This window comes from Phyllostomus hastatus, unplaced genomic scaffold (assembly GCF_019186645.2).
Source record: "Phyllostomus hastatus isolate PE091 unplaced genomic scaffold, TTU_PhHast_1.1 phas_contig_34, whole genome shotgun sequence".
NCBI classification, from domain to species: Eukaryota; Metazoa; Chordata; class Mammalia; order Chiroptera; family Phyllostomidae; genus Phyllostomus; species Phyllostomus hastatus.
In genome coordinates, this window is record NW_025333857.1 from 12,518,484 (window position 1) to 12,545,328 (window position 26,845).

A 26,845-nucleotide genomic window follows, 5' to 3' on the forward strand; every position below is an offset into this window, starting at 1 on the left:
TGTTCTATTTCTTTAGAAAATGTCATTGATATTTTGGTGGGAATTGTACCATCACCTTCTCATGCCTGAGTCAGATCAATCTTCTAGATGGAGGTGCCAATTTGAAAAATTTGGAGGACACAGAGAGTGGAAAACATTGAACTTTACTGTGAGGATGCTAACAGTAAAACATAGGCTATGGGAAATTATTCTGGTAAAATAGCCCCAGGTGTTCAACAGATAAATTTTAAGAAAAAAAAGGAGGAGGGATGGAAGAAATCCTGTATATTGTTGTATTATTTAAAAAAAAATCCTGGGAAAGACAAAAAAAGCCAAGATGAATATAAAAAGAGAAAAACTAAATTATAGTGTGTAGGGAAGCATACTTGGATGGTAAAACTACAGGAAAACAAAGTTGTGATTATTGTAAAACTGACAATAGTGGTTACTTTTTGGCAAAGGGAAAGTGGCTGGGGTTTAATTTTGTCAACATAAGAAACGTCTAATTTTGGAGAGAATTTTTAAAAGTTTATTTGAAACAAATTGATGACATTGCCAGAAAGCAAGATATCAAAAGCTCAGAAGAATGACAGTTTTGCCATTTCTTTTATACATCTGGAACATAAGGAGCATTACATGAAGGTGGGAGAAAGCAAGACAGGAAAATTTCTATGATTGGATCATGGGATAGTTAACAAGATTATGTGCTGTCTTGAGGGCAGTTAAAATTTATGATGGGTCTGCAAAAGTGGCATTTCAAAGGTGTGTTAACCTAGATGCACAAAGACAATGGACAGGGTCTGCTTAAGGTAGAGACAATCTTTTACTAGGGAAGTTATAGGCCAGTGTGAGGTGTGACTACCCACCATGATGGGCCCAGTTAGGAATTTATGATCAAATAACCTCATGAGGGTACTTTTGGTTAGATTTATTATAGAGCCCCCTTTTCATCCACAATTTTTTTTTGTCCTGTGTGTTAATTACAAGAACATTCACCTGTAGTGATATATTAATCTATTTAAAAGGAGCAAACTGGACTATCTGGTATATGAATCTTGAGTGGAGTGGCACATGGGCCTGCCATTCCCTGAGAACATTCTTTGGTCTTTCCATTCTTTATGCTACTCAATATCCACCTAATAAAGCTCCATCAAAGTCAGTTTTGCTGTTTGCCTCCAAAGAATGTTAATTGATACAAGTGACCTTGGCACATTACCATTAGCCTTGAGATGGGTATAGATAACTTTTTTGTATGATGGATGATATTATAGCATGTTTGTATACTGATGAGAAGAATTGATGCAGGACAGAGAAGAGGACCAATGCTGGAGCAAACTCCTTGAGTAAGAGAAAAGGCATATTATCTATCAAATAAGTGAAAGGACTGATCTTATGTCAGCATGCCTTTATTCACCCAGATTAACGAGAGAACGAACACTATAATGGAAAAAGATTTTAGGTAGACTGGTAAAACTGTTGATAGAAGTTATTTTCCTGAAACATCTATTAATTAAGAACAAAGGACATTTTTGAGAGTGAGGAGGGAAAAGTAGGTATTGGAAGTTTAGGGGAGGGAAGAAGATATGCATACTCTTATGGAGAGAAGGTTTGGGGAAAATACTAGTCAGGTGGAGAGGGCCTAAGAGCCCACTTGAGTTGTCATGAATTTTGAGTAACACCAGGCATCATAATTGTGTTTAGCTACTGAGCTGCAGGTGTAGAATAGGCTGAGAACCGGCTTTAATAAGAATTAGGGTTCTCTGAGATAAATTTAATAAAGAGAGAAAGGGGCCAGGGAGCTGAGAAGGTCAAGAAACTAAGAGGCCAAGATATTGGAAAGGTTACCTACATGGATATTTAAAAAAAAATATTTAATTAATTTATTTTTAGAGAGAGGGGAAGGGAGAAAGAAAGCGAGCGAGAGAAATATCGATGGGTTGCCTCCCGCACGCACCTCAACTGAAGACCTGGAGGGCAGGCAACCCAGGCACCTACCTGCCCAGACCGGTATGGAACCAGAGACATTTTCATTTGCATGATGACTCTCAACCAACTGAGCTCTGCCAGTCAGAGGACCTACATGGATATTGTGTTTACCAAGAATTATCGCGGGGTAATGTAGGAGGGACGAAATAAGAGCTAAATCTTCTCAGAATGAAGCCCAGCAACCTGGAGATCATACATGTGCTTTCCACAAGAACTGTGGTAGATGATAGCTTAAACTTCAAAGGAGCTAGTCGTTTTGATAGGGGGCTTAAGATTTGGAAAATTTTAGCTTAAGGTAAATAGCCATAAATCTAGTAAGTAATGTGTATGTTAAGCTTTTTGTTTCAAAAACTACAGATAAGGCCCATCTGGCGCCTGAGAAAAAGAGGCTGACCTTCTGGGGTGCTGGCTAGAGATTACCACCTGGAGACATCCGTACCAGGCAACTACCCCTCCCCCCTGGAGACAACTGTTGAATTTCAAGGCTTTCACCAACCCGTTTGTCCTCCCCCACCCCACTTATAAAAGATCTGGCCAGGAAAGAAACAAGATGGTTTGTTAGGGTATGAACCTGCCATCTTCTCAGATCGCCCACCATCTGAATAAAGCGCATATAAAAGATTCAGTCACTGTCATTGCTTATTGGATTTGGTAGTGATAGGCAGCCCGAACGCCGGTTTCTTTTCCGGTTACAGTTTTACTGAGGCAATTAAGTGCCAGAGGTAGCGATAAGAAATAAGACACCCACCTCATTTTCAAGCCCTGTTGTATAGGGGGTGTGGGAGAGAAAAGTCTTTAACTGAGAGGGCTACAGGGGTAACTGTATGCGTAGGGGACAGCCAGATTTCTTAGAGCAAGAAAGTGAAAGAAATATTCAGCATTTGATACACATGACACTAACAATAGACCTGAGTCCAAGAGGTTAGGTGACTTGTTCAGGGTCACACAACTAATGGGCAGGGCTCTGGATGGAACCCAGCGCTTTTTCTACTACACAGAGCCACAGTCCCCCATCTACAGCTTTTATCTGACGTAATCGGTCTATAAGAACTAAAGAAACCTCACAGCCTTCAGATCTAAAAGCGCAAAACGAGAAACCGCTTGATACCGCAAGCGCAACAAAGTTCCCGGGATAGATGGGCGCTGAGGATTTTGTAGTTTTCCGGCTGGGCACGACGGGAAGGGAAGGGGAAAGAGCGCGTTGCATGGCGGGAGTTAGAGTCCTCCGGGCAATTCCCTCCTTCCCCGGAAGTCAGGCGGCGCGCACAAAGCGCTCTGCTGAAAGCGCGGGAGTCTCGGTTTGTCGTGGCTTAGGCAGCTGTGCCGCACTACCGTTAGAAGCTCTATTTCCCTGAGACTTTACGGCCTTTCGATGCGAAATGGCTCCGGGCTAGAGAGGTGCAGGCAGTGACAATGCGGGTGCTGCTGCGACTGCGACCTCAGGCTGCCTGTAGGGAAGGAGCCTGAGGGCCCTCGCGGTCGTTTGGGCCTTTGCTTTCTTCCTGTGCAGGGACACTGCAGAACTGCAGAGATGAGCTTGTCCTGGGTCACCGCTTTCGAGAAGGAGCATCTTTGGATGTATCTGCAGACCCTCGGCTTCGAACCAGGCCCAGCCACCACCGCCTGCGGAAAGATCTTGTCACACACCCACCTTGGAGTGTAAGGAGGCCGGGAATTGCGGGGCGGGGTTGTCTGAGTGGACTTGATGGGATAACCCGCCCTTTCGCGGATCTCGAAGGTTTAGGAATCGAGGCACTGGCTGTAAAGCCTTTCTTCCCACTGGCTGCCAGGCTGGTAGCAGAGACTATAAATACGGCACCGTGCACCGAGGTAGAGTCTGCATTTGGGGCTAAATTGGGTGGGCGGGGGGGTGGGCAGCTTAGTACTGCTTTGTTAGTAAAACTGAGTGGTCTGTGAAAATGAATTAGGTACTGGAGGGAAGTGAGAACAATCAGTATATTCACACGCCTTTACGCTCAAGGGATCTTTTCAAGCTGGTTGCTCTTTAATTTATAATTTTAACTTTTTGAATTAGCAAACTGAAGCGTTCCACACTTAGCAAAAAGGGTATTAAGGAGGTTACTCAGATGAAAAATAAAAGCCCCTTCCCTACTTTGCTACTAATGTTATGGTTATGATTATAAATCTAAATATTTTGTTTATATTTCTGTGCTTTAACTTACTAACTTTAGACATATCTTAATTTCCTCCCACTGTAGGTCAAGAGAAATTTGGGGTACATTGTCTACCTCCTGTTCTCAAATCTTCTTGACTTAATTACGTTATTTCAGTTCCAGTGGCCGTGTTTTAGTATGTGTTTAGACCTCTATTTCTTGGTATATCAATCTCAAAAATGTCTCTTCATTCCCCGCCAAGTAATTTTACTAGGAAGGTAGCTATTATTTATAAGAAATTACACTTAAGCTCACTTACACTTCTCTACACCCCCCACTTCTTGACGTTTTTCAGATGTATTATAACTGTCAACTGTCAAGGTTTAGAGATGTAATTAAGTTTTGCTTGGTAACTATGTTTAGAAGTCACTATTATTTACATGTAGAATGCTTTGTCTAGGAGTCTGTGATAAAAATTGACAATAGTGGATAGCATTTATCAGGTTATGATTATGTATTAATAAGTACTCCACTTACCTCACATGATTGGATGCCCCCCAGCAATCTTGTTTTCTTTGTACTGTCAAAGCAGCTTAAACCTCCTGGCCTCTGCTGAAAATGGCCACTGTGTCCTTCTCTCTGGTGTTCTAGCAATCGTAGTTTTCTCTGCTCTGGTTTGTTCAATTGTAGTCTGCTTTTTGTCTTTGAAAAATTAGTAACATCTGTCAAGTTCTGGTCCAGTGATGGCAGTTTTTTTTCTTTTTCCAACACTGTCGTTGATTTTTTTCCCATCCTCTAAGTCTTTAATTTCAGCAGATTGTTTGGAAACAGATGTCACCTTTGAGATGCTTTAAGCATGAATGTGGTATCAAATTTATTTTGAAAAATATTTTTATTTTTTTATTCATTTATATTCACATATAGTAAAATTCATTCTTTCTGGTGTTCAGTTTTGTGAGCTTTTATGAGCATGTAGTTGTGTAACCACTTTTCTTTTAAACATATGCTTACCATATGATCCAGCAATTTTATTCTTACATATTTGTCCTAAAGATTTGCATTTTGAAAAACTATTCTGGTTACATTACAGAGAATGAATTAGAGGGGGACTCAGGGCATTAGAGTTAGGTGAGCCTAAACTAAGGTGGCAGTAGGAATGGGAAGAAAAGGTGATTCATTCATTTATTCAACAAATATTATTTGAATACTGTATTTGACCTGGGAATACAGTAATGAACAGAACAGACACAGACTTTTACCTTACAAAGTTTTAGTCTAGTAGATGAATAGCTATCTTCAACAGATATCTTATTTAAAATTGAAATAGGTGTTAAAGAGAAGAAACAGTATACTGTGTGAAAAAATAACAAGTTTGTAAGATGATAAGGAAGTAAGATTTGTGTTTGTTGAGGAACAGAAATATTCTAAAGACAAAGATTTTTTTTGACATGGATAAGCATAGAAACTTTTTTAAAAACTTTTTTGGTACATTTAAAAATTTATTTATAATTATAGTTGACATATAGCATTAAATGAATTTTAGGTGTACAACCTAGTGATTCATCATTTACATACCTCACAAATTGATTAACACAGTAAGTCTAGTAACCATCTGTCACTGTACAGAGTTACAGCATGGGAACGTTAGTGTTAATTCTATTTTTTAAAATCTCAAGATAGTAGCTTTATGTGTTCATAGAAGGAATACTCACATCTACTTGTCATGTATTCCAGTGATGCACACCCCAGTTTTTAATTGCCTAACTCCTAAGGTAGTTTCTTTTTAGAGTCTGGAGACAAGAAATTACCCAAGTGAAATATTGCTTCAGATTATTGTTGAAAATGTATGAAACATGAGAATATCTTAGATCTCTTTTATAAATGTTAAAACTATTTTATAATAGTGCATAGAGAGAATTCTCGTAGGTATATTTTATGTTCTAATGAGTTTTTGTTTTCTTCTTTATTATGTCTTCAGTTTCTTCTGCGACCTTTCCTTTATAGTTACTTAGTTGTGTTGCTTTTAACTTCTTTTGATGTTCCAATTGTACCCATGCAGATTACTTTTTTTTTTTGCAAATGACCTTTTTAAACTAGAATAATGGGGGAGCACTCATAATTTTTTTATCTGATAGCTTCCATAGGTTCTCTTCCTTCTTGAGTGTAAACATTAACTTCTATTGGGATATATGTTCTGTTTTTATCCCTTTCTTGCTTATCCAGAGTTGTTAAATTGCTTTTGTTCATTTTTCATACTACCTGCAGGGCCTTCACTGCCAGGGCCTTGAGAAATGGTGGCTATACCTCCACACCCAGTTTGATTTATTTTGCCTTGGGAATTGCCAAGGCAAATCCATGCAGCAGAGTGTAGTGTCTGAGGTGGATTATCCCTGTCAGTAGGTTGCTAACCTAGGTAAAGTTCAGACCTGGCTGGATAGGTTAGATAGTTGGAGCATTGTCCCAGATACACCAAAGTTGTGGGTTCAATCCTTCTTTGGTCAGGGCACATACAGGAATCAACCAATGAATATGTCAATAAGTGAAACAACAAATCAATGTCTTTCTCTCCCTCTCCCTCCCCCCTTCCCTTCCCTCCCTCTCTCTCAAATCAATAAATAAAAAAATAAACCCCTCTTTTTCCTAGCTCTGGCAGTCCCCAAAGCCTGAAGTCCCCATTTTCCCATTTTGTACTAGATACCTTCACATCCCTGGGGTCCTGGTAAGGTTGTGAGGAGGGAACATGGAGCACAGAGCAGTGGCTGAGGACCCTGGCCTAGAGGCTGCCTTTTTATAGCTGTGTGATATTTCTTAAAAGGTTTAGGATTTTTTTTTTACTTTTCTTTTTTCTTTTAGATTTTGTCTTGATTAGTTAGGGGAATCAGACAATAAAAACTTACTATAAGGATGGTTCTAGGAATCAAATGTAATAGTAAAGACCCTAGACTTGGGTCAGATGATGTATTTTAAATCACTGCTTTTCTATTCCTGGTTATGTAATTTTGGGCAAATTATCGAATCTCTCTAAAGTTTAAACTCCTTCATCTGAACAATGAGGATAATCAAACCACATTCTACTGTCATTAGGATTAAGTAAAATAATCCATGTTAAAGCAGCTAGCATAGCACTTAACCTCATATGATCATCGTAACAATTAGATGAGTTACTGCCTCATCTACTTGTCATGTATTTCATGTCATGTATTCCTATTATAAGGCTTAAATTAATACTTGGAAGTAATAAGCTCAATAAATATTAGGTATTTTCACTAATAGAAATGTTGGTGGGTATCATAATCTTCATATCATTGGGCATGCATGGTATTCTCTCACCTAATTAAACCTTTTTTTTTGTTGTTGTCGAATGTTCTCACTATAATAAAACAAGTTCTACCAGTTTTCTTCTATTTGATCTGTATTTTCAGAATCAGAAATAAAACTTGTTTTTCTTGGTTGTAGAAATGTACATGAATGAGAAGAATTGATTTGACTTGACCTCTTGAAGAGAATGAAAAATATTAATCTGTGTCAAACTCGTATACAGCTTTTGATGATATTTAGTTTTATTATATTTTTTTGTTGTTTCCTGCTTCTGTTTCTTTTTAAACCATTAGAAACATGTTCGACAAGCTGAATCGTGATGCCTTTCAGATAGTTTCTTACTTCTTGTTTGAAACGTTGGACCAGTCTCTCACCAAAGAAGTTTTCAAGTGAGTAAAAATTATTTATTTTTAACTAGTCACTCTCAGATTTGAAAAGGGACTATGCTTAGATATAAGCTAGAATTTCAACTTCGTTTTTTCACAAAGAAAGAACAAAGAGTGGGTGTCACAAACATCAGGCTTGAGTGTTGCATTAGTGTATCATTGTATACTCCTTAGGTAAGTTAGATTTTGTTTTATAATATTCGTTCATAACATTTTCATAGTCTTAATTAATAGGCAAAACAATTAACTGGTACCAATTTATCTCAACACACAACTTTGCTTTACTTACTCCTTTTCTTGTAGGTACTATTATATTTGTTTTTTCTATTTTTACTTTATAGGTCTCTGCAAATCCTTATTTTTTGTTAATGATATGTATATTAAAGTGGCAAGTGCTGTAGGCAAAAATCATTTCTATTAAGTTTAACCTACTATTATGTACTGTTGATTCTTAAATAGTTAAAGGAGATAATGTGAATACCCACTAGCCTTGGTTCCAAGTTATTTAGCATGTGATTTGGGTTTCTTCTGTCGAATATTCAGATTTGTTCTAATATTTATATGGGGCCATCATCCTCTTAATATATAAAAGCAACAAATAAGTACATTGTTTAGGGCATTATACTTTTGATAATTTTTTCTTAATATTATATTTTGCTTTCGGTTCAAGTTATGAATAATTGGGAGAATAGGTGTATTTGAAACATTTTTTGGAAATTCCTATCATTATGGTATAGGGCTTCCTTTGCTCAAATAAAAGTAGATTTTCTGCTCTCCCCACCCCAATTATAAACAAAATACAGCTCTTTTTAAAAAATTTAGAAAATATAGAAAAATGTAAAGAAGGATGTAGAAATCATTCCTAAAGCCATCAGCCAGAGAATATTGCTGTTGATATTCTAGGCTTTCAGTCTTTTTTTCTATGCATAATTAATTTTTTCTATTAATATAGAATGTATGATATGCTTTAGAAATTTAAAAAACATGGGGCCCTAAACAGATTCTTCAGGATAAAAAAGAAATTTCGATAAAACTGATTATTAGAGGAAAGCAATAGGTAAATTTTAAAGTCTTATTGTAAACTTAAGTTGAGGCAAAGATCTTCTTTTTTAAAATTTTGTATCTTCTTTATCTATATAACAGTAGAACCCACTGGCTACGATATAGGTTATCTTTAGGAGTCAAAAGCTCTCGTGCCATTTCTTCTCTTGGGCTCTTCATATGTAACCATTTGTGTTTCTCTCTTTTTTCCCCCAGGCTTAACATACTAATTTACTTATACTGTCTTTGTGTGTTAGTCCAGTGAATCCATTGAGAGTATTCTCAACTTTTCCTGATTTTTAGTAATTTTATTTATTTTTAATTTTTTAATAAAGATTTTATTTATTTGTTTTTAGAGAGATGGGAAGGGAGGGAGAAAGAGAGGGAGAGATACATCAATGTGTGACAGATAAATCAGTTGGCTGCCTCTCGCACACCTCCAACCAGGACCCGGCCTGCAACCCAGGACTGTGCCCTGGCTGGGAATCCAGCCGGTGACCCTTTGTGTTGTAGGCTGTCACTCAGTCCACTGAGGCACACCAACCAGGGCAGTAATTTTAATAATGATTAACTCCTGCATTTAATGTACATATGCAGTGGTTATTTACACAAAACTGAACTTAATCCTCTAGATATTTATAAAGAAAAAGACCCAATTCTCACAGGTTGGTATCGTATCTTAGTTGAAATCTATGAATGTCAGCCTTCATTTATTAAAGCATTAATGTATATAGTATAGGAGATAAATTTGATGTTTTTCAATTTCTGCTGAGTTTGTTTTTTTTTTGTTCATAATTTTAATGTTTTTATTTTTGTTTTTAAGACTTTGTTGGCCTCCATTTGACCAAAAAAGTGATACTGAATTCCGGAAACATTGCTTTGAATGGTTAAAAAAAATTTCTGTAAGTATTCTCTTTCTGGAAAAGGAAAACTTGAGGAGATTAAAAATTACATTAATTGTTCTTCTAGCTTTTTTAGGTATAATTATATATTAATTTTTTAAAGGTGAAATATTTTTAATGCTTTTATGCTAACAGTATAAGGAAGGAATAATACTTTTTATGTTTTTAGAATGGTATTCTGTATATTTCTAGGATACCAGCTGTGCTGGCTAGGTGCACTGAGAATAGGTTTTTGAGTCCCTTGGGGTTTTTATCACAATATTTATTTAAAGAAAACTTTTTTGACTATAGATTATTTTAGTTTATGTCCCCAAATAGTGTCAATAATTGTGGGTTTGTATTGTAATTACTTTTTTGTGACCAAGTTCACCAAGAATTCAGAAACAGTGTGATGTAAATATAAAGTTTATTGTTGATAAGATCTTTCAAAATTGTTTATTTCTTTTTCTGTAGACTGAATGTGGAAGTAGCTTTCCTCAAGTTGTTGGTTCACTATTTCTTTCTCCTGGTGGTCCTAAATTTATTCATTTGATGTATCATTTTGCAAGATTCGTTGCAATAAAATATATAAAAACCCATTCTAAAGGTAAGTTAAGCTTATAGTAGGAGTCTTTTTTGGTTTTGTTTCTTAAATATTTATTATACTTTACAGTCTGTAAGTCATCAGATTTTAATAAAGCAAGAAGATGAAATTATTAAGTAACCTCAAAAGGCAAATAATTAATATTATGTTCTACTAGAACTATAGTTTGAAACCCTGTCATTAATGATCATAAATAACAAGTCAAATTATTTTATTATGTTCTAAACATTTTCTGTGTAAGGTAAATATTTTAGGCTCTGTATACCATACAGGGTTTCTGTCACATATACCTCTGTGTGTGAATGTGTGTTTAAATATAACTCTTTAAAAATATGGACAGTATTTCTAGCTTGCTGACCTCAGAAAATTGGCCAATGGGCCAGATTAGACTTCCTGATTATAGTTTGCCTCTAATATATTATATGCAATATTGTATTGAATTTATTTGAGATTTATTTTGGCTACTGGTAATGTGGGAAGTTTTCGTTACAAATTGCTGTTTTAAAGGGATTTGATCTATTAATTTATAGAAACAAAATACATGTTGAATATTTAAGCTAAGAATTAAAAGAGTGCTATTGGTAACTTATTAAATATGCTATTCCGTTTGATTTATGCTCAAAAATATGGACAAGAAAATACAGAAAAGTTGATGCAATAAAACCACACCCATCTTCCAATTTCTCGAGACAACTATTACTGACATTTTGGCTTATTTTCTCAGGTTTTCTTTTTTTTTTTGGTGTACATATATATTTATATGTTTTAATAATTTTGAAAGGATAATATTTTTCATGATTCAAAAATCAAAAGGTTAAAAGTCTCTCTTCCATCTCTATTCTTTACTTAGTTTCTCTTCTTTAAAGCAACCAATGTAATCAGTAATACAAGCATATATGTATATCATTTTTCTTTTTAATGTAAAAAATTTTTAAAAATTTTTAATTTTATTTTTTAAAAGATTTTATTTATTTACTTTTAGAGAGAGGAGAAGGGAGGGAAAAAGAGAAGGAAACACCAATGTGTGGTTGCCTCTCATGTGCCCCCTACTGGGGACCTGGCCCACAATCAAGGCACAATTGATCCCCTGACTGGGAATTGAACTGGTGACCCTTTGGTTTGCAGAGCGGCACTCAATCCACTGAGCCCCACCAGCCAGGACTTTTTTTTTCAATGTTATGATTTAATCTTTATTGTATTTTTTCTTTATTTTTTTTGTATATTCTTTTTTTAAAAAACCCTAAATGGTAACATACATCTAGTTTTGAATCTTGTGTTTTTCATTTAACGTTATGTAACTGGAGATCATCCTGTATCAGTTTGTAGAGCTTCCTTATTCTCCTTCTTTCTCTTTAGAACTGCATATTTGAATGGATGTGTCATAATATATTTAATCCGTCTTCTGCTGACAGATCTTTGGCTTTTTCCCCTGATGCTTTGCTATAAAAACAATCTACAGTGAGAAACTATACATACAGGGTGGGGCAAAAGTAGATTTACAGTTGTTTATACGGAAAATAATACTGTATGGAAAATAATATTATATGGAAAATAAATAATAATATAAGAATAAACTGTTTCACATACAACTGCAAACCTACTTTTGCCCCACCCTGTATATCATTTTGTGTATGCTCAAATAAATACACACTATGTGTATAGTGTGTATTTATACAATATGTATATACATAAATATACAATATGTGTGTGTGTGTATAATTCCTGGAAGATGATTTCTTGGTCAAAGAAATTGTGAATTTGTAATTTGCTCTTATTATCAAATTATTTTCTGCGGAGATTGAACAGTTTATACTTATATTGCCAGGGTATGGAGACTATTTTCCCAAAGTCTCACCAACATTGTGTGTGATCAGACATTTTTATCTTTCCAGTCTGATAGTTAAAGTGGTAGTGTTTTTTTTTTTTTTTTAAGATTTTATTTATTTATTTTTAGAGAGGGAAGGGAGGGAGAAAGAGAGAGAGAGAGAGAAACGTTAATGTGCGTTTGCTGGGGGCTGTGACCTGCAACCCAGGCATGTTCCCTGACTGGGAATCGAACCTGCGATGCTTTGGTTCGCAGCCCGTGCTCAATCCACTGAGTCAGGGTAGTTTTAATTTGTATTTCTCTTACTATGTATTTAGTTAGATTGAAAACTGTTGAAGTATTTAAGAGTAATTTATATTCTTTTTTATACTCCATGTTGATATGCTTTCTCCATTTTTCTCTTTAGCCATTTTCTTTTTCATTTGTAGGAGCTTTTATTTGTTATCCCTTCTCTGTAATGTGACATGTAAGCATTTTTCTTGTTTATCTTTTATGCATGGTTTTTAAAAAACATAGACCTTTTCTTTATAGGTATTTACATATTTTTAAGTTTAATGTAACATAAGCATTTTACTAGTTTTTTATTAGTAGGTGATCTACTCCAATTGCATGTAACCCAAACTATTTTATATGAAATATGTGTGCTTGAATTTAGCAAAAGTTTATTGTCTATAAGACTTTTAAGCATGGGTTGTCCTATTTCTTTTCTTTTCTTTTTTATTAAGATTTTATTTATTTTTAGAGGGAGAAGGAGGGAGAAAGAGAGTGAGAGAAACATCCATTGGTTGACTCTCACATACCCCCAGCTGGGGACTCAGTCTGCAACCCAGACATGTGCCCTGATGGGAAATCTAATTAGCGACCTTTCCGTTTACAGACTGGTGCTCAGTCCATTGAGCCACACCAGCCCGGGCTGTGTTGTCCTATTTCTTTTTTTTAAGATTTTATTTTATTTTTAGAGAGGGAAGGGGAGAGAGAGAGAGAGAGAGAGAGAGAGAGAGAGGGAGAGGGAGGGAGAGAGAGAGAGAGAGACATCGATGTGCGGTTGCTGGGGGTTCTGGCCTGCAACCCAGGAATGTACCCTGGCTGGGAATCGAACCTGGGACACTTTGGTTCCCAGCCCGCGCTCAATCCACTGAGCTACACCAGCCAGGGCTTGTCCTATTTCTGATTTAAAACAATTCCAGTCAACATTTTGAGTCTGTATATAATTTTCACATTCAGTGAACTCATCCCATGCTCAATATTTAGAAATTGTGGTGATTTCTTTGGACTTAATTCTAGGACCTGGATTAGTAATGTTAAGTGCAGGGTGGAGTCCTTGTTATCCAGAATATTCATCTTTATCATACTGAGCCATCTTAAAGTAGGATTTATTGCATTTATTACACATTTATTACAGGTAAAAAACCCACACTCTGAAATATTTGGGTGGATTGTTCTTAGGGTCCGCTCTGCATAGTCAAGAATTACTTGAGAAATGGAGACTGGTTTTTGGTTGTCCTGTCCTATTCTTACCAGCAAGAAAAGTAAGCTGATGGCAGCAATAGAGGTGATGTGATATCACCCCATCTCTTTTAGTATATTTTCTTCTTTGTTATTAAAAGATCTTAAGAATTTGCTCATGTAAAAATGGAGACAACTGTACTTGAAAAACAATAAAAAATGTGAAAAAATTTGCTCATGTATGACACTGTGTTCATGGATATAGCAAGCTGTGATAAGAAGAATTATTTTGGGCAGATGTACTCTAAAAGGTTTTAATTATGTAAAACAACTCAACTTCAGATATCCTTTTCAAGTTGCCTACTTTAAAAATAGGTCATCCTTGCTTTTGTTGAAATTAGTTTTACCTTTTTGTGTATGTGGCATGCCGGCTTTTAAGGAGTTGTTAGTTAATGAAGTTGTTAATCTCTTTAAAAATTAGTAATAAATAATAAAATCCAACATTTTAAATGTTTATTAGTTTGTAAGCCTAAGTTTTCTATGATCTTGTATTCCATGTAGGTTCATCCAAACATTTTGCGGAGACATTTAATGTAAAGCCACAAGATTTGCATAAGTGCATTGCCAGGTCTCATGTAGCACGTAACAGATTTTTACAAATTTTACAAAGAGAAGATTTTGTTTTACAAAAATATCAGGAAAATGCACAGTAAGTAGTAGTTTGATAGTTGGAAAAATGAAAATTCCTTTCTTTTTGTACAAATGTCATCAATATACTTTCAGTGGTAATAAACCATGCTTAGCTCAAAACTCCCTTGCTTGTATCTTTCAATTTTAAAGCCAGATAACTTCTGAATAAAATGTTTTAAACTTTAGTTATACTGTCAATGAAAGTTTAGAAGAAAGGAAAGGATCACTTTAATTTAAATTTTTAATTTCTTAGGTTTTTTCTTCTTTTTTTTTTAACATGGAAGTATTTTTCAGGCTGTATAGTATTCCTTTTGTTTTGTAGCCTTTTTAAAAAAGGGTTTTATTTATTTATTTTTAGAGAGGGGAAGGGAGGGAGAAAGAGAGGGAGAGAAACATCCTTGTGCGGTTGCCTCTCACATGCCCCCTACTGGGGACCTGGGCTGCAACCCAGGCATGTGCGCTGACTGGGAATTGAACAGGAGACTCTGGTTTGCAGGCCTGAGCTCAACCCACTGAGCTACACCAGCCAGGGCTGAGTTACGTCTGTGTGCCAGTACTGTTTAGGCACTAGTCCTACAGTATTAAACAAGATAGACAAGGTTCTTAATTTCAAAAGTTGTGTGTGTCTAATTTTTTTAAAGATTTTATTTTATTTATTTTTAGAGAGGGAAAGGGAGGGAGAAAGAGAGGGAGAGAACCATCCATGTGTGGTTGCCTCTCACATGCCCCCTACTGGGGACCTGGCCTGCAATCTAGGCATGTGCCTTGACTAGGAATTGAACTGGTGACCCTTTGGTTCGAAGGCCCGTGCTCAATCCACCAGTCAGGGCTAATTTTTAAAAATTATTAACAACTCTAGTAAGGTAACTTTTTAAATACTGTGTTATAGAGTATAAAAGACAAAATTCTTTTATGTTACTTTAAAACTGGGACATTGCATGACTGTTTTAGGTAACATTGACATTTATTCCCGAGGTATGTAAGACAAGGATAAGAGAACAGAGTATCTTACTGACCTGTAACATTTTTACTTGAAGTCTGAGAGTATATGAACCAAGAAGTCCTTAGTCCTGAATAGCAGCCTGTATGTTAAATGTTGGTAGGGTACTCTCCCGTGATGTTGCGCAGTGGCAGTGAGCTGCAGTTCCTAGCCAGGCACATGATTGTAAGGGTAAACAGCGGAGACCCTGTAGTCGACTGTGTTGCCAGCATTTTTTGGATATTGTGTTTTATGTTTTAGCATCCTATCATGTCTACAAAATGTCCATCTGTATCTCTTGAATCTGACGAGAAGGATAAGGCAGTTTACTTTTGAGATAAAACTCAGGATAGTTGCCCAAGTGCTAATGTAGTGTTCTGAGCACATTTAAGGTAGGCTAGCTTAAGTTATGATGTTCAGCAGGTTAGATCAGTGATTTTCAACCATTTTCATCTTATCACACACATAAACTAATTACTAAAATTTGGTGGCTCACCAAAAAATAAATTTTTTGCCTGACAAAAATAGGTATAATTTTAATTCATTCGCACGAGATGGGTATTGTTGTGTTGGCTGTTGTCATTTTTTAATTTGACAGTCTAAGGGAGAAGTCAGTGCCGCCTGACTAAGTAGTCAGGTATTACATGTTTTAAAAATTCTTGTGGCACCCTAGTTAAAAAATGAATTTTTATGATATTTTAAACTTGTGATGGGTTTATTGGGATGTATAACCCCACATAAGTTGAGGAGCATCTGTAAAGTTGTCATTTTGCATGTTTTCTTTCAGAATATCAGTTAAAGAAGTACGAAGTCTGAGATCAGAATGTATAGGACAGCAAAACCAAATAGAAAAGTAAGTTTCTTTTAGAGCTGAAAGTTGCCTTACATGTTTAGCTCCTGCATTTTACAGGTTAGGAAACTGCCAGTCCCAGAAACATAAGTAATATATCAATAGTTAGATGATGATAGGTATAGAATATAGTTCTGATTCCTAATCCAGTTCTAATAAATTACTGCCTTGAGCTAGAATTTTATTTTTGTTTTAATTGGAATGGTTGTTAGTGCCTGGGTTTGCAGATTAATTAGCTCTTTGGATAGTAAATTATATAGTTTTTAAAATGACTAATGATATTATTTAATTTTAATTAGAATGGAACCTTATGATGACCAAAATGATATACAAGAGAAAATTCAAAAGGTGAGACAACTTTTGAAAAGAGAAATGTAATCATTTTTTCTTTTTTTGATAATTTTTCTTTTGTGATAGGCAAATCCTTGCTTACTTAATTGGACTATCTTTGTTATTTCTTTTTTTAACACTTTTACTTTCTTTTTACTCATTATCCAAGTGTAATATATTTAAATGTGTGAAAATGGTGCCTCTCAAATGTTTGAATATGATGGGAAAAATTAGTATATAATTTATAAGACTAACTGTATACAAAAGCAGCTTTAAATATGTTTAATTTAAAGCCTTTCATGCCAGCAAGAAAAGTTCATTTTTATTGTAGCATTAATTTACCAAAATAAAATATATTAACTGAAGGAAGATGGTAAGTATGGAAGAAAAATGAAAAGTTTAATTGAGGCTGGTTTGGTAGTAGAGTATCTGGCAGGCATAAATGGTCCAAGGCTTTCAGAGGCTGGCTTTGATGTGGGTAGAAGTGTTTTCTTAGGCCTCCTTTGTGTTTAGATCAGGGGTCCCCAACCCCTAGGCCCTTCTGGTCCCTGGTGCCAAAACAGTTGGGGCCTGCTGGTTTAGATTATATCTCTCTCAAGCTCTTTGTTCTGATCCTGTGATTACCATGCTGCTCTGGATATTAATTTGGCTTCTCAGGCACTTTGTCACTAGGAAAGGTGAGTGCTGTCCTCAGGAAGTAATTGCTTGTTCATCTCAGTGAATGTTTATTGATAATCTACTGTGTTCAGGCATTCTTCTAGATAGTAGAGCAATGAAAAAAAACAGCAGTCATTTTTTTCATGAAGTTCCCAGTTCAGTGAATGTAAAAATTGTTATTACTGAATGCAGTATTTTTTATTATAAATTTAATAGGTTGGTATGAGACCTATTGAAGTTTTCATAGCAATCTCTTCTGAGTTCAGTTAATGTTGTTCAGTTTCAACTTTGAGCCATTGACAAGATAAAATTTCTAGACTGGATCTTAGTAAGTGTACCAAGGAAATGCCATCGTATGAAACCTCTAGACCAGGGGTGTCAAACTCATTTTCACGGGGGGCTGAATCAGCCTCCGGTTGCCTTCAAAGGGCTGAATGTAATTTCAACTCCTTAACAGTTAAGGAGTAGTTATATTTATACAGTCCTCAAATTAAATTTGGCCCTTTGAAGGCAACCAGAAGCTGATGTGGTGTTGCGCGTGGGTCACCGGCTAGCAGTGACCACGGCACACTGTGGATGGCTCGACGATAAACACGCGAGAAAAAACACACATGCACAGAGACAAACCAGTTTCTGTGGGGAAGTAGGGACAGAATGGCCACCCCCCCTAGTGGGGAGCGCGCTGATCCACCGTCCATACCTGCTTTTATTAGGCTCATGCTACATAATAACTCAGGTAACGTACAATACTCATTAGGGGAAGTAAGGAACATATAAAACAAAGAACTCTGCCGGTCTATTGAGTTGGGGGGTCAAAGAGCTGTAAGGCTGAGGAACAAACTAGCTTCCTCCTAAGACCCTCCTCATTCAACTAAGAGCATTCTTGGACAAAGAAGGTTTCACAGTAATTTACATGTTCTTTCTTAGGCCTGATCACCCCGGGAAATCCGCACTTCCCAGTACCGAGCTGTACTTCCCCGTCATTGTTTCAGGCTTAGGTGGAGCGCGGGAACTAAAGCCACCGAGAGATAAGGAGATTTTCTTCCGGACGCTGAGAACTCAGACTTTGTCAAAGCCGAGGAGTGAGGGTCCATCACCCCCTTTTGCTGCAGCCCCCCAAGTCCTTCTTTTGGGGGGCCTCCCAAAGTGATCGTGCCTGGCTTGGGTTGTTCCCCCCGTGGGGAATCTTACCCGTCTTTGGCTAACCGACCAAGCTTTTTTGGGGTTCGGCAGCAGAAACAGCATTACTGCCAGGGAGATAAGCTTTTTTCTCCTTGCCGGCTCACGGTTCCAAGGGCGTTCCCTTAGCTTTAGCCTAGGCGGGGGTCTCAGCTTCTAATACCAGTCAGGGCGGTTCCCAACAATGTGGCCCCCCGTGAAAATGAATTTGACACCCTGTTTTAGAGTATTAGAATACAGCTAGTTAATCTTTTCACCAGAAATCATTCCAGGCATACTTCATTTGTTCTTGGAAGTGAGCATGTATTTGTGTTTTACATTTCTTTAATGTATGTACAGATTGGGTATAGACTTTAATGTTTTGTTTGTTTCTGTTTTCAAAGGTTCGGTCTTTGTGGGGCTCAGTGAATGAAACACTTCTGTTTTTGGAAAAAGAGAGAGAAATTGTTAGTTCAGTCCTTAGTCTTGTTAACCAATATACTTTAGATGGAACTAATGTTACTATTAATGTTCCAAGGCTCTTACTCGACAAGATTGAGAAACAAATGTGTCAGGTAAGCATTTGATATTAAAGAAGCTTTTGAGAAAACTCCCTTCATATAATTATTTTATGTATTACATGTTTTCCTTACAGTGTTTTTTCTACTGTTTTCAAAATTTATTTTTGAGTATATGTAGTAAAATTTTCATAAAGAGGGGTATGGTAAAGAAAGCTGTGCATCTTTATATCCAGCAACTTTTATTAATTGTCTCTACCTTGAATGGTGTTACATCATATATAGGGTAGGGAGTAGGAATTACTTAGGAAGATGATATGGTACTTAGTTCTTTATAAATTTCCAAGTATAGCAACAATGTCTCCTGATTGCTAAACCTCTTTTTTTTTTTTAATTTTAATTGATTTTTAGAGAGAGAGGAAGGGGGGAGAGCGAAAGAAATATCAATTTGTTGTTCTACTTATTTTATGTATTCATTGGTTGATTCTTGTATATGTCCTGACTGAGGATTGAACCTGCAACTTTGGTGTTATTGGGTTGACGTTCTAACCAACTGAGCTACCTGGCCAGGGCCATAAATGTCTTCTTAAAAAGGCTCTATTCTTTCTGGTTTCTCTTTTATCTTGATGCTATGACTATTTGAAGTCGTTTCTTTCTTTAGCTTTTGTGACATCAATGTCTCTCTTCTCCTGTAGTTTTTCAGATTGCTGTTCTTAGTTTTTCCACTGATTTCTTTTTCTCTGCCTGACTTTTAAATGAAAATGTTCCCACAGTTCCTTTAATGTCCCCCTTTCCCACATTACAAATACATAATAATATTTTCTTAACCAGTTCCATGGCTTCATCAGCTTCCTATACATTAACATTCTCAAACTGGTATTTCCAGTCTCCCCTTTAACCCAAACTACATCAAATTATTTTCATGTGGATAGCCTACAGTTCTGTTTTTTTTTTCTTTTTTTTGGTAACATATTTATTAAGCATCTCCATATTTATTAAGCAATACCATATGCCAGGTATTGATTATAGTACAGGGCATACAAAGATAAAATATTGTTGTGACCCTGAGGAGCTTTGACTTTCATAGGTAACATGACAGGTATTTCAAATTCAGATCACATAAAAATTAAGATCTGTCAATTCAAGAGTCTGGGCTTTGGCCAGGTAGCTTAGTAGGTTAGAGCAATGTCCCAATATGCCAAGGTTGCTGGTTTGATCCCAAGTCAGGGTACATACAGGAAGCAACCAATGAATGTATAAATAAGTGGAACAACAAACCAACGCTTCTCTCTCCTTTCCTCTGTCTCAAAAATAAATAAAATTAAAAAAAGAAAGAATCCTAGAGGGACTAGGCAGGTAATGTGTATAAGTGAAGTTTTCTAATTGTTGGTGATGATTGGGAAAAAGTAGGAAGTGATAAAGTTTTTGGAGAAATAGTAATTTTTATGTAAAATCAATGATTAAAAATATTGGCAACTAATACAAATGATTTTAAAACACTGGCTAAAAACAACTTCAGGCTACAGAAGTTGCAGGCTAAAAAACATGTCCAAGTTTAGATTCAACCTGTAGGAGCCATCAGTTTTTACCTTTTGTTAGAACATGAATTCATAATCTTTTTTCCAAATCTGCTCTTTCTCCTCAGTCTTTATTTTGCTTCCATATATTTGCATTTCTTTTATTCTAGTTTTCAGCTTTTTTTTGTAAATTCTTTTTTTTTTAAGATTTTATTTTTTTACTTTAGAGAGATGGAAGGAAGGGAGAAAGAGAGGGAAAGAAACATCTATGTGCAAGAGATAAATAGATTGGTTGCCTCACACACCCCCAACTGGGGACCTGGCTAGCAATCCAGGCATGTGCCCTGACTGGGAATCAAACTGGTGTCCTCTTTGTTCATAGGAGGGCACTAGTTTTCAACTTTACATAACAAAAAATGAAGCATGGCCTGTTAATTCTTCCACAACAGTTTTCTTCAGACCCAGATTATTTACATAGTGTTATTTGGGGGGTAGAAATCTAACTTTTTCATTCTTCCTTAAGATAACCTTTTTATATAATAGTAAAACATATAAATCTATTTATATAGCAGTTTACTATCTCAAGAACTTATAGTTCACCACTTTATTTTTTTCTTCTGAATCCTTAGTTGCACATAGGAAATGTTTATGAGGCTGGGAAATTGAACCTATTAACAGTTATTCAGTTATTAAACGAAGTCTTGAAAGTAATGAAATATGAATGTTGTCAGGCTGACCAAGCAAGACTGACAATAGACCTTCACTTCCTTGAAAAAGAGACCAAATTTCAGAGACAAAGATTATTGGATCTGAAGCATATAAGGTACTAGTAAGATTCTATGTTATTTTATTGGGTGAGGAGTTAGGATGGCTTTAAAATTTCTTAGTACAACTTGTTAACAACTCTTTGACAAATCAGTGTGAAAATTTTACTAGTGCTCAAAAACCTTATGTCATCAACTCTCAGTGATGGACATGAAGTAGAAAGGAAAATTAGTATAGTTTTCTTTTGTCTGGAATATATTATTTGCCCTGAGTGATAATTCTTTATGAAATAATTTCAACTTTTCTATACCTTTTCTTTTATGGGGCCTACTAATAAAACTAGGGTTCAGACAAGTATTTTTATTTATGCAGTGACCGAGAAGGGCAGGCTTGCCTTTAGGAATGGATGTGGAGTGGGAATAGAATATCGACTTGAGTTCAGAACCAGGAAGAAATTGTGTTTCAAAGATAAATGGAGCAATAGATATATGGTTGCTCTCTGGTCTTAAAAGGAAAAAAGTATTTTAGGTTCTCAGTATTTATTGTGAGAGTTTATTCAATTTATATGTGCTGCATTGGTTGAACTTTCAGTTATGTTTTCTTTTTTTATAAATTTCTTAAATTTTACTCAATACTTTTGTGTACTCATGTTTTGAATAAAGTTATTTTAATGCTCTTACAGGCACAAATTGAAAGAAGATCTTACAACTATAACACATTCTATTGTTGAAAAACAAGGAGAATGGCATATAAAGTGGAAAGAATTTCTTGGTCTGTCTCCTTTCAGTCTAATTAAAGGTTGGACTCCAGTAAGTAATATTGGCTTGCCTTTTGCCTTTTTAAAAAAATATTTTTAGTTTTCAGTTACAGTTGATATATAACATTACATTAGTGTCAGGTGTACAACATAGTGTTTAGACATTTATATAAGTTATGAGGTGATTACCCGATAAATCTTGTACCCATCTGACACTGTACATAGTTATTATGATGTTATCGACTATATTTCTATGCCAGTGATTTTCAACTGGTGTGCCATAAGAATTTTTAAAACCTGCAAATACCTGACTATTTACTCAGGGGCACTGATCTCTTTTTCCTTAGACTGTCATTTTTAAAAAATGACAACAGCCAACACAACAATAGCCATCTGGTGTGAATGAATCAAAATTTGTAACTACCTATTTGTACTTAATTCCTTTCTCTTGTTTACCCATTCTCCGATCCCTTCCCATCTGGTAATTATCAAAATGTTCTCTGTTTTTGTTTTGTTTATTTTGTTTTTCATATTCCACATATAAGTGAAATCAGTGGCATTTGTCTTTCTCTGTATGATCTCTTTCACTTGGAACAATACCCTCTAGGTCTATCCATGTTGTTGCAGATGGCAAGATTTCATTCCTTTTTAAGTTGAGTTATATTCCATTGTATATATGTGCTATTTCTTTAACTATTCATCTTTTGATGGACATTTAGGTTGCTTCCATATCTTAGCTATTGTAAATAATGCTGCAATGAATATATGGGTGCATATGCTTTTTTGAATTAGAGTTTTGGGTTTCTTTGGACAAAGAAAGTGGAATTGTTGGGTCCTTCTTTTCTTTAGTTATAGCCTTTGTTTTAAAGTCTGTTTTGTCTGATATAAGTATTGCTACCCCAGCATTTTTTTGTTTCTATTTTCATGAAGTATGAAAATACTTCCCTTTATTTTTATCCCTTTACTTTTAGTCTGTGGGTGTCTTTCAATCTGAAGTGAGTCTCTTGTAGGCAGCATATGTAAGGGTCTTTTTTTCCCTTACCCATTTAACTACCCTGTGTCTTTTGATTGGAGCATCTAATCCATTTACATCTAAAGTAATTATTGATGGGTATGTAGTTATTGCCATTTTATTACTCACATTTTAAAATTTTTCTTCTTTTTCTTCTTGTTAAAGAAGTCCCTTTAACATTTCTTGTAATACTGTTTGGTTGGGGGTGATGAGCTCCTTTAACCTTTTCTTGTCTGGGATTGACTTGCTTTTTGGATGTTAGTTTAATATAAGGCAGTCTGTTGATTTATCATGTTATTAATGACATAGAAATGCTATGTGTTTGTCATCTTTGCATTTGAGCCTAAAGTTCAAATGTTTAGTTTCTGTAATTCTTCTAAATACATGTAAAAAATGAGATACTCCTCTTTATGTTAGGTACTATTACGTTTGAGATATAGCTGAAGGACAAAGTAGTTCTCTTGTTCCTGATACTGTACTCCTTATTTCAAAAATAATTATAGGGTAATTTATATGCACCATAATTCTGCCCTGGTTGGAATCATCCATTCATAGATTAACTTAGTATTGTTATGTGGTAGTGAGTAAAATATGTATATTTCAAAATTTTGCATTCTTTGTTTTAAGGCTGTGGATCTTTTACCACCTATGTCTCCTCTTTCATTTGATCCTGCCTCAGAAGAAGTATATGCAGGAAGTATTCTTTTGCAGTACCCTGCTTCACTTCCAGGTTAGTTATTTTTTTCTCTTTTAAACTCCCTGTCATCAATATTTCTCGCTATGGTAACTGTTCCTTTACATTCTTTTTTCCCCAGTTATTTTTTATTGTGGTGAAATGCACATCCTTTCACTATTATAAAGTGTACATTTCAGTGGCATAATTTAAATTCACAAAGTTGTGCAATCATCACCACTGTCCAGTTCCAGAGTATTTTCGTTACCTTAAAAGAAACCCTGTATCCATTAAAAGTCACTTCCCATTTCCACCTCTTCCAGTCCTGACGACCACTAATGTACTTCATGTTTCTGTATTTGTGTATTCTGTATATGTTGTATAAATGGAGTCATATAGTGTGAGGCTTTTTGTGTTTGCCTTCTTTCACTAGTATAGTTTTCCATTTTGCACAGTGGTGGTGTTGTTTTTTAATCCTCACCTGAGGATGTGTTTTATTGATTTTAGGGAGAGAGGAAGGGAAAGAGAGACACACACAGACATTGATGTGAGAGAGAAATATCCATCAGTTGGCTCCTGCATGCATCTGGACCTAGGATTGAACCCACAACCTAGGTATGTGTCCTGACTGGGGATCGAACCTATAACCTTTTGGTGCATGGGATGATGCTCTAACCATCTGAGCCACCTGGTCAGGCATGCGCAATGTTTTCAAGGTTCATCCAGCTTGTAGCATGTATCAGTACTTCATTACTTTTTATGAATACACTCTATTCATAAAAAGTAATGATCAAACCATATTTTCTTTATCAGTTTTTTTCTTTGATGGAAATTTGGGTTGTTTCACCATTTGACTATTATGAATAATACTGCTGTAAATATTCATTTAGCCCTAGCTGGTGTAGCTCAGTGGATTGAGCATGGGCTGTGAACCAAAGGGTCGCTGGTTGATACCTAGTCAGGGCACATGTCTGGGTTGCAGGCCAGGTCCCCAGTAGGGGGTGCGCAGGAGGCAACTACACATCGGTATTTCTTTCCTTCTCTCCTTCCCTTCCCCTCTCTCTAAAAATAAATAAATAATATATTTAAACATTCCTTTACAAATTTTTTTTGTAGAGGCCCAGAAATTTTTAATGTGAAAGAATGGTACAGTAATTACCTGAATACTTATGACCTGTTTCAACATTTAATGTTTGTCCTATTTGCTTTAAAGGTATATAGTTGTATTTTTGCTAAATCAACTATATTCTAGACATTGAAATGCCTCACTCTAAGTTTTTCAGCATGTTTTCCCATAAAAATGACATTTCTCTATGTGACTGCTATACTAATATCACACCTAAAATATTAACAGTAATTCTATATCTTTAAGTTTCTTCAACTATCAAACCATTATCACACTTAAAAATTACTTTCTCTGTAATATCCACTTTATATTCAGTTTCCCCAGTTGCCCAGTAATGTGTAAAAGAAATTATTAGGTTTAGTAAATGTAATATGGATAGGTGTAGGAATAAGTGAATAAAAAATGTAGGAATAATACAGCCAAGATGGGACAGATCATAAGTGTAGGTCATAGTTGAATTCAGGCAGGCCAGAAGTCATGGCAGGACTTACGAAGAAAAGGGTGAACACAACTGAAATAGGTGATTGGATTGGGAGTCAGGTATATGTGGGGAGGACTCTGGTGGGGAAAGATCATAGACCACAGAGCAAGGCTAAGAATAGATGCTAGCAGAGAAGTAGAACATTTTGACTGTATGGTTTGATGAAGGAAAAAGACCTTAGTTAGAAGATTGCTTTTGATGATAGATTTACTTTGAAAGTTCTTGGCATATTTGGTTGGCACTGTGTTCTCACTTTAGCTTGGTAAGGGCCTTTTGTACTCTTGTCCGACTTAATTTAGGCCCTGTGAACCATGAAATTGTCCTCTTGTCCATTCAGAAGGCATATTTGTGTCTGCTTAAGAAATCAGTTGGACTTCTTAGAGGTGTTCAGATAAGTTCTTTGGCAATAACCCTCTCCTCCAACATTGCACAATTTGACTCTTGGGGTTCCTTTTATTTCCCTAAGCTGGGGGACCTCAACATTATTTTATACTTTTTGTAGAGAAACACCTTTTTTCTCCCTCTTATACTTTATATGTTACCTCTTACTTGAAGTAATTTTCTCTTAAATTGTTTTTTAAAGATACATTTCAGCATATTTTTAGAAGTACAGGGAATAATATAAATACCTGCTTACTGAATACTTTTTTGACAAATCTTTGTGATACTGGGTTGGCCAAAAATTTTGCTATTTTTCCATAGGATAGCTCTAGTAGTGCTTAGTTGTCTTTAACTTAATTCAAAACAATTTTGTTAGATTGTATCATGACAGTGTCATATCAGTGTGTATTTAAAAAAAAAAAACTTGCCACCCTGGCTGGTGTAGCTCAGTGGATTGAGCCCTGGCTGTGAACCAAAGGGTCGCCAGTTCGATTCCCAGTTAGGGCACATGCCAGGGTTGTGGACCAGGTTCCCAGTGGGGGCCATGTGAGAGGCAACGACACACTGTTGTTTCCCTCCTTCTCTCTCTCTAAAAATAAATAAATAAAATCTTTAAAAAAAAAGAAGACCCATCTAAGTCACTTGAACTCAGACTTTAACACTGTAGATGTATTTAAAAATAAAAAAAAAACTTATCAAAATTGGTGAACTTTTGTGTAGCTATTTTAATATTGAAGATGGAAGAAAATATGCAATGTTTTTGACATATTATGCTTATTTTTTGAAGAAATGTAAAAAGGCAACTGAAATGCAAAAAAGGTTTGTGTAGTGTATGGAGAAGGTACTGTGACTGACTGGACATGTCAGAAGTGGTTTGTGAAGTGTGGTGCTGGAGATTTCTCGCTGGACAATGCTCCGTGGTTGGGTAGGCCAGTTGAAGTTGATAGAGATCAAATTGAAACATTAATGGAGAACAATCAATGTTCTACCACATGAGTCATAGCCAACATACTCAAAATACCTAAATCGATAAAGTTATTGGTGAAAATGAAAAATGTGTCTTTTATTTTATGGAATAAAACATATGGACTGTTTGGCCAGTCCAATATTTGCTGTAGATTTTTAAAAAAACATACAAATGTAGTTAACCCTTGGGTATCTATCTGCCTTTCCTGGACCCCGTTCTTGAATTTGCAGAGGTAACCACTATCCTGAATCTTAGTCTATTCCGATGTATGTTTGTCAAAATAATTTTACTTTATGTAGGGATTTGACAATACATGGTATTGTTTTGCCATTCTAAAGTTGATAAATAAGATTTTTCTTATCCCCAGAAATGTCCTTTGTAAATGTTTATTTTTTAATCAGGAT

At 35.8% G+C, this 26,845-nt stretch overlaps 1 protein-coding gene across 2 annotated transcripts in view; it reads left to right on the top strand.

Annotated features, from left to right (window-relative positions):
* Window positions 1-3,203: 3,203 nt before the first annotated feature.
* Window positions 3,204-26,845, top strand: part of HAUS6 (HAUS augmin like complex subunit 6) — a 44,853-nt gene continuing 21,211 nt past the window's right edge. The window contains exons 1-11 of one of the 2 annotated variants that reach the window (XM_045840169.1): window positions 3,204-3,624; window positions 7,691-7,786; window positions 9,648-9,726; window positions 10,180-10,312; window positions 14,142-14,289; window positions 16,037-16,102; window positions 16,399-16,447; window positions 18,649-18,819; window positions 20,909-21,102; window positions 21,727-21,853; window positions 23,441-23,543. In XM_045840169.1, coding sequence (XP_045696125.1) covers window positions 3,497-3,624; window positions 7,691-7,786; window positions 9,648-9,726; window positions 10,180-10,312; window positions 14,142-14,289; window positions 16,037-16,102; window positions 16,399-16,447; window positions 18,649-18,819; window positions 20,909-21,102; window positions 21,727-21,853; window positions 23,441-23,543 — 1,294 coding nt within the window. In that variant the 5' untranslated portion in view covers window positions 3,204-3,496. The other variant, XM_045840170.1, reaches the window with a different exon arrangement.